The 9,249-nt window shown below is 39.4% G+C and overlaps 1 protein-coding gene across 1 annotated transcript; it reads left to right on the top strand.

The window, feature by feature from the left end:
* Window positions 1–7,238: 7,238 nt before the first annotated feature.
* On the top strand, window positions 7,239–9,049 carry foxb1a (forkhead box B1a). The gene has a single exon (XM_056264943.1). The coding sequence runs from the start codon at window positions 7,284–7,286 to the stop codon at window positions 8,172–8,174; it is 891 nt and encodes a 296-aa protein (XP_056120918.1). The 5' UTR covers window positions 7,239–7,283; the 3' UTR covers window positions 8,175–9,049.
* Window positions 9,050–9,249: the final 200 nt, after the last annotated feature.

The following is a 9,249-nucleotide window of genomic DNA, read 5'->3' on the forward strand; positions in this document are numbered from 1 at the left end:
GTGTGAGCATAATTATTTGTCATTGATGGATCATTTAATAATAATAATAATAAAATACAAATATCCACCAAAAATAAATAAATAAATAAATACCAGCTCAGTCTTGTTTTTGTATATATAGCCTATATTTTAGACAAAGCCTTGAAGCCTTTAAACAAACAAATAAACTTACCAAGAAAATCATCTGTTGGGATAAGACCTGAAATAAGTTAGGTCAAGTGGTTTACATTAATTCAGTTTTCAGTAAACTCAACAGTCTCAGTTGTATGTTTGCCCCCACCTGATGGCCGAATGAAGAACTACCTCTATCTATCTATCTATCTATCTATCTATCTATCTATCTATCTATCTATCTATCTATCTATCTATCTATCTATCTATCTATCTATCTATCTATCTATCTATCTATCTATCTATCTATCTATCTATCTATCTATCTATCTATCTATCTATCTAATGTATAAAGGTAGCCTATTTAGCTCTACTTACAAGCAGCCCTTTTGTTTGCATATTTCCACTTTGTTTTTGAAGAAAAAAAAATGGCCTGGACAAATGAGTCTTGACCGCCCTTTTAGTAAAAACCCCTTTTGATTCCCTCAACGTCCCCAACTACACTCAATTGAGACATCCTCCACACCTGATGTGCTGTATAATGAGTCCCTAATTTATGTAATTAGTCCATTAACTGTAATCCCAGCATATGTTCGGCATGCCCTGAAGGCGTCGTTCTCCTCAGGTACTTCTTTTTGATGTCACCGAGAAGCAGCTAATTAATTTTACATGCATAGCCTACTAATATGAGACTCAGTTTAGCACGCTAACCTTTGTATTTATCGCTGTAACCTTTATGGGAAACGGAGGAAATCCTGCAAATAACAACAGGAATAACAATATTGTGTTTTTATGGGGAATTAAAATCCATACCCCCCCCCCCCCCCCCCCCCCCCCCCTAAATTGGATATTAGATAAAAACCAATTTAGGTCAACCAGCAATGCTTAATTTTGTTCAGTCTGTGGTGTAAAAAGGTCGCATTAGCAATTAAAGAAAAAATACTTCAGCAAAACATGGTCAGGTCAAAGTATCTGAATAATTTTTGGTCCCAAATTTTTATAAATTGTATAATATGTCACAGTTTGCTATCCTATGCTATCCAATATGCTATCCTCACTTACATAATCAAAATCAGTCATATCAAAAATTATATCTGGTGTCTGAATAATTTTTGTTTTGACCGTATATACATATATATTTATATTATACACACATGTTATAGCCTACATATTACTATAGCATAAAACAGTAATAATGTGTAATTATAGGCATGTCTACAATAATTACACAAACTACGTAATTATACCGTAACATGAGCTGAGCATTTAAATAGCAATATATGAATTTATTCCTTATATTTAAGCCACAAAGGCTGAGCTCTGTCTGCAGGATATGCATGTATTGCACCGCGGTTCCTTTAAGATATGTGATGATACAGCTAACAAACCATAAGCCCATAATTAAGACAAAGTCCATCAAGCAAATGAGGGCAGTGTGAGATAATAGCGTTTAACTGGATTGGCGCGCGAGCCCCTCCCCTACAGTTTGACTCGCCACTAAAGGCTTTTGAGCGTCGTAATGAGAGCCCTCTGTCTGCTAATTAATTGACATTCTCTTGAATATTCATACGCCGCATCACAAATACGCTCTTAATTGCACCGTTAAACATCTCAGGGGAAGCAAATCGCCGCAGACTTCATTAAAAACAATGCTGGTCGGACTCTGAAAGGTATAGGATGAGTCAGATGTAAAGGTCCGACAGGTGACCTCCTGCAACTGTAAACCTGGTCACGTGTTTCTGCACGATAAACACACACATACATTACGACTAAAACAAACTTCGTGTTTTTCCATCAAAATGGTTTATTGTTATGAATTATAAAGCATTGTTGTTGGCATAGTGTCTCGAAATTGTCATTTTGATGACATGTTTATACAAATGTTTGCATTTACAATGTCAATTACACCGCCAGCCATTGAAATTTGTTTATTCATTAGTTCTTTCATAAATCTACATTGCCTGCAGAAAGATGAGGCTAATAATGCGATGAAATAGCTAGACATTGAGTTGACGGAGAGCTCAGCTGGTTCTGCTCGACATGCACAACTGAGACAGAGCGACCAGCACTATAGCCTAATAATAATTATAATAATTATAATATTCTTGTATATTTTATAACATTTATTATATGCCAGCTGTATCTTTTGGATCATTTATATGATTATATATGAGACGACATTATGTCATTATTTGTATGCTATTCATGAGTCAAAATGACGCGCATTTTCAATTGTCCAATGATTAAAGGTCATTTTGATATGTTTTGTGGTGCTAAGGTCAAAGTAACGGACTAAACTTCTTAAGAAAGGGAATGTTGGCACGAGTAGTTTGATTATGAGTATGATTTTAGATTTTATCAAAACGTATGGAATGGAGTAACCCGAAGAAAAACACTTATTGAAATTATATAGCCCTACACGCACGCGCGCGCACACACATATAGGCTAAAACTGTATATGATCAAAAAAGTATATGATCAATAAGTTATGACAACATATGCTTTTACTTTGCTTTAACTCATCAAAATAATACTAATTTTAAGTCAGTTTAATGTAATTATATATATATAGGCTATATATATATATATATAGAGAGAGAGAGAGAGAGAGAGAGAGAGAGAGAGAGAGAGAGAGAGAGAGAGAGAGAGAGAGAGAGAGAGAGAGAGAGAGAGAGAGAGAGAGAGAGAGAGAGAGATATATATATTTGTGTGTGGAAAATTTCGCCTCCATCTATTGACCGCTCCTTGCATGGATGTAAAAAGGCAGAGCGAATATTTATCCCCCTATCCCTCCTTTTTTTTTTTTCCTGGGTGGCAGCATATCCCAAAGTTGATTCAGTTTGACAATATTGTTTTGCTATCATTCGCTGCCTTACAATGAATGGCATCGATCCTCTTTTAACAACATTTGTTTCCTATTGTGTGGCGGAGGGCAGACGTGTGAAAGTGGCTGTTTGATTCTCTTTTTCATCCGCGTGACCTCAGCCTTTGTGTCCCATCGCCCTGGGAATGTCACGCCTCACTACTCTACTTTAAGATGCTTCAGAAAGTGCCTTTGTTTTTCTGCCTTTTTCAGACGCACACAAAATTGTTCTCGGTCCCTCCAGCTGTAAAAGATACTTAAGACTAGAGCCCCCGGTTCACAAGTGCAATGCAATTTGGCTTAGACCAACCTTTGTTCAGCTTGTACAAATGACCAAACTCACTCGCACATTATACAGTTGATCTACTGCTGCAGGGACTCGAGCCATTCAGGAATCGCGTTGGCATTTGCAGTGCACTATCCGTAGCGCGCGGGGCTGGAGGGAAGAAAAAAGCAGCAAATCTTCAACGAACAAATACGCGCTGCTCGTCCTCGTCACATTGGTTAACCGTTAAGTTAAGGACAAAGCTGATTTCCATGACAGCTGCCGGAAACTTTATCCCGCAAAAATGGAAGGAGAGAGAGAAAAAAAAGTGCATGAGTTGGGTGGTCTCTCATCACAGGTTGATACTGTGCCATTGTGCGCGTGATTAACTGTGAAAACATTTGCCTGCGTGTCTGTAGGATCAGCGGAGGAGCGCGCGGGCGAATGGGCTCATTTGCATAATATTACTAATATATTTTACACGGTACACGTGTAATTAAAAGATCTGGGAACGCTTTGTAGATGAGCGATTTGATGAGCGATTTGAAAAGTAGGATAGACAGTGTGTAAGAAAATGACCAGCACACGCGGTGATATGGGTTTAGATGTTTACATAGGCCTATTTGTGTTCAATTTAAATTTGAATGTATGCGTATTTTAATGTTAGTTCGACATGTTCACTTGGAAAGTAAGTTTTTTTAAGGTGACGTAATTTTACGTTACACATGTACTTACTATAATAACAGTAAATTATGCATACATATTTACAAGTAACTATAACCCTAGACCAAACCCTAACCCTAACCGTAACTCCACTGTAAAATAGATTGTTGGTTTAACCTAAAAAGTTAGTTAGCTGGTTACCTTATTGAAATAAAAAAAATGAGGTAATATACATTATTGGTTTAATCAACAGAAACTCAAAACATTGTGTTATCTGAACCACATTCATTTTTTAAGTTGATTTGAAAAAAGAAAAAAGTAAATTATGAACATATTTTTTTACAGTGAAGTAGGACTACTGTATTCCAATGTAACGTCACCTTAAAATAAAGTGTAACGAGTAATTAATTTCATTTTTAACTAACATGTTTAAAATGATAAATGGCATAATTGTATTTTTTTGGATAGGGGTAATTTATCACCACAAAAAAAAAAAATTCCATGTTTTCTAATGGTGTTGGTGCAGAAAAGTATAACAACAATTTAGCGATGCGTTGTAGAGTTCAAAACTTTTAATTTGTATAACCGACAAATTTGTGAATATAAAAGTTTGGCATGTAGCACATAAGTCCCCTGAGCTATGCATAAGTTGAAAACACCATGTTGTCCATTTACATTATTCAGAAATAGCTATTTAAAAAAAGGTAATGTGAAGTGTGATTTTTTTTTTCTGAGTGCATTTGTTATTTGTATGCCTTTTCGAGTCCCTCCTTTCTTTCCATGAACACTAGAAAGTCACATAGTTGTTTTTCTATTGTTTCTTGTCTGGGTAAACATTTGGGCAGAGGAATAGAGTGTTTTTATGAGCGGTATACACACGAAAACACAAACACAAACTCTCCCTGTCTCTCTCTCGCTGAAGGTGTCGGATACCATGGCAGATTCATTGAAGAATACTTGCTCTGTCACACACAACCTCGACGTTGCTTTCCAAAGACAGCATCGGAAGAACTCTGGAAAACTCCATGTGAAAGAAGCCTGGAAAATTGGACTCCTTTGGCCCTTTTCTGTCAATACACAAGCAGAGGAATGACAAGTTAAAAGAAGAAGTACTTCACGGCGCAGCGAGAAGCTGCATGACTTCCTAGCTTGGAAAGAAAGTGTTTTTGAGACGGTGATTGTGTGGCAACCAAGGAAACTATAACGCTTTGCTTGGTACTTTCCTCCTGTTTTGTAAATATTAGCTGCCTGGTAAAAGTCTTTTTTCTCTCGCTCTCGCGGTTTAGATAGACCTCTTCCCTCCTGCATCTTCCAAACAGGCATCAAAATAAACAATGCGTATTGCTTCTAATCACTTGTATGGTTGATTCTATTCGCGATCCGTCAGAGCAGTCAGGGGTCTCATTGGTGGATTTATGGTGGAAAATTTGCATAAATTATGAGCAAATCCGCAAGCTCGTGTGTGGTCCATCGCATTGCAAACTCGCCAAGCGGAAAGGTGGCCCTTGGTGAGCTCTGAAAAAAAAAGCTTGAATGGCCATTGCTCAAAATAGGCTTCCATTTGGTTTTCACATTCATATAATTGACTTATGGATATTTTATACAGTTTTCACAAGGCCACTCTGAAGGCTTTATTTGCATATCTGAAGTACTTTTCAGTTTGCTTTACATGAGCACAAAAGCCCGCCTGGCATTATGAAGTTTCATTTCAAGAAGGTTTTTTTTTTTTTTTTTTTTTTTTTTTTTTAAATGTTTGCACATTTGCTTATGTAACCTCTATATGGTCACTTCACTTGTGTGGCATTAGGAAAAAAAATAATCACGCTTTTATTTTTTAAATAAAATACATTGTATTGAATCGACTGTTATAGTGAATTATATTATATTAACATATGTTGGAAGCCTTAATCTGCACATAGGTCGTGTCTTTTTATATTTATCCCGTCGTCGGCTTTGTGAAGAGGTTTCTCAAGTATTGCTGTTAATATTGTCGGATGTGCTCGCGCATTTAAACCCGCAATAATGAGATCTGGCTACATCTTTAAAATTAAGAGAATATTAATCATTGGCAAAAAGTGGTGATTTGTTCACACTTTACACTACAGTGTTAATGTGTATTTGCATAAGTAAGTAAGCACCGTGTAATACTAATGAACTATGTGTAATTATTTAGCAGCCGTTTGTAAGCACGCATTGTTATTAATCGCACCGCGAATATGTTTTCATCAATGCCATGACAACATTTTGTTTCCATCTATTACATTTCTACCAGATTTTTCAACTCGTTAAATAATCAAAGCGGTCGTGAAATAAAATAATCCGCGTATAAATTGAAACTTTCATTAAAAAAATTAAGGCAGCAACTTCCGTTTCAAGTTTTTTAGTGTGATTATAGTTAACCTTTATCGTGATTTAATAAAACATATAGGGCTATCGCCTGACTGTAGTAAAATACCATCCGTGGAACATTTTCTAGATGCTAATAAACATATGCTTATGGGCTAAATGACACATGTATGACTCCCTTGGCTCATTATAATAACGAGGCGCTCTGGTTAGTCATGTGGAAACGGCTGGGAAAAAAATGTGTCGCTACACGGTTCAATTTGCCCTCCACATGTTTACGTTGGGATGCAATTGACATTTTCGCTCTAAGGAGGCATAACAAAACAGGCAAAAGTCATACGAACTGTGTCATGACAGCAAGACAAGCAAAAAGTAACTGTGACGATACAATGCAAACTGCATGCAAGTTCCAGCCAATTTCCATGTCAAACATCCCATTGCTCAGTAGCTCCATTTGTACGTGTGAATTGTAGACCAAGCACCCTACGAAGCGCGCAGAAAGGTTCACACACATACCTTCACACACTGTTACCGGGTGCCATCGCAGTTCAATTCCGGTTGCCGAGCCTTTTCACCCCTTTGCTCTGTCTTCAAATGGAAATGATTTCTATTGGCCCAAGGTGTCCATGTAAATAGGTGTAAATGAAACCAGATTATGCCTTTCTCCCAGCCCCCCTCCTCCCAAGGCGATTGTCATGTGATAGCAAAGAAGTGGCACATTAATGAAGCGCCTCTACAGGGGTCTTTTCTGCCCATGTCGCCACATAAAACTATCAGATGGTTAGAGGAAGGACATGGAGGCAGCCACTTAGCTCTTAGTCTTATCAAGAAAGAAGGAGAGAGAACGCGAGAGAGGGGATCTGGTCCATTCAAGCTGGCCTGGGAAGAAGGAAACCTTACTACTTCTTGTTTCTTGAGGTCACAGCTCCAAGCAAGTGAACTTGCAGGACGAGTCTCGGCTCTCTTAACAGAAAGAAAACTCATAAAACACAACTGAGGACAGACATCCAGCTTAATTCCGGAATTTTGGACAGGATGCCTAGACCCGGGAGAAACACTTACAGCGACCAGAAGCCGCCGTACTCCTACATTTCCCTCACCGCTATGGCCATCCAGAGTTGTCCGGAGAAGATGCTTCCTCTCAGCGAGATCTACAAGTTTATCATGGACCGCTTTCCTTATTACCGGGAAAACACCCAGCGCTGGCAGAACTCCCTGCGCCACAACCTCTCCTTCAACGACTGCTTCATTAAAATCCCCCGACGCCCGGACCAGCCCGGGAAGGGCAGCTTCTGGGCGCTACACCCCAGCTGCGGCGACATGTTCGAGAACGGGAGTTTCCTGCGACGCCGCAAACGTTTCAAGGTGATGACATCAGAGCACCTGGCACCCAGCAAGCCCTCGGACGCTGCCCACTACCTCCAGCAGCACGCCAAGATCCGGCTCAGCGCCCTGGGAACCCACCTCCCCCAGATGTCCAGCTACAACCTAGGAGTGTCCCAGCCGTCCACGTTCAAGCACCCGTTCGCCATAGAGAACATCATCGCCCGAGAGTATAAAGTGCCAGGAGGGCTGGCGTTCTCCACCGGGTACCCTCTGCACAACCAGCTGACCACAGCCTGGCCCCATATGTACAGCACTAGCATGATGGACAGCGCTGCGCCCATCTCCATGACCAGCGATTACAGTGCCTACGGTGTGCCCATCAAGTCGCTCTGCCACGGCGGACAGACCTTACCGGCGATCCCCGTCCCGATCAAGCCCACCCCGGCGGCGTTGCCTCACCACATCCCCGCTTTCCTATCGAACTCTCCCCAGTCGCTGAGCCCGACGTCCCCGCAGACAGCGACCAGCCAAAGCAGCCCAGCCACCCCGAGCGAGACTCTGACGGGTCCCGCGACGCTGCAGTCGGTCGCTGTGCACTGACACCCGCGAACGTGGGGGCCTCCCCGGTCGACACCTGTACTCCAAAGTTGAATTTTAATAACAGACCTTGAAAAAACACTGGCTATACAATCAAGGCAAGAGCTATCTATGTTGCAGTGATGGTAATTTATGTGTATATGTGTTGAGATTTTTAAGTGTTGCTTTCGATGAGTCCAATCACATGGATCGACACGGATATCGTATTGTAAAATGGAGAGTTTTTACATTTTAAATATCCAGAATTTTACGTGTTTATTCGAATGGGGTTTGAACTGCTGACAAATTCCAAGCACTGCGATCTGCTTCGTGTTTGAATCGCGCAAGGCAAAAGCGCTCGTCGTTTTTACAGGTTATAATTGTTATCGCGCTGAAACAAATTGTAAGTTGGAATGCTCTCTACTCTCGTGTAGTCATGCAACTAACTTTCCTAGACGACTAAACTTGTCTCAGTCTGCAAACCAAATACTATCCTACTTGATCTAAAAAACACACACACACACATACACACAGTATCATGGCAAACTTGAAAAAAAAGTTTAAATAGTTTTAAAGCAAAGGGTCATCAAGAAGTAAATATGTGAATAATTGCAAATAAGTGATATTGAATTGTGTCAAATGCACTTTTTAGTTTAGATGTTTTACATTCTATTTTGCAGGAAATGTTTTTGTGAGCGTTTAATTTAAAGCCGTGGTGACCATGTGTATTAAAATGCCGTACATTTGTACTTTTTGTTGAGATATAAAGCATGCCTTTTTCCAAGACTTTGTGTTGTTCAAGCATGCGTGCTTTTAAAAGATGTGCAAAAACGTCTGCATTAAATTATAAACTTGGTCATCAGAATATTTTTTCATTAAAATTGTGTAAACTTAAATAATTGCTCTTGTATTCGTTTGTGCCTTTAGCTTATGATTTTCTCTTTCTTTACAGACAGCCATTACGTACACTCATGTGTGAAAACAAATACAAAACAAAAACATTATTATTATTATTATTATTATTATTAGAGAATAACGCTGAAATACAAACATTATAATTAAAAGATACAGCACTGCTATTTGCTGGTGTAGCAAAATC

The sequence above is a fragment of the Rhinichthys klamathensis genome, unplaced genomic scaffold, assembly GCF_029890125.1.
Source record: "Rhinichthys klamathensis goyatoka isolate OS25496 unplaced genomic scaffold, OSU_Roscu_1.1 h1tg000228l_1, whole genome shotgun sequence".
Taxonomy (NCBI): Eukaryota; Metazoa; Chordata; class Actinopteri; order Cypriniformes; family Leuciscidae; genus Rhinichthys; species Rhinichthys klamathensis.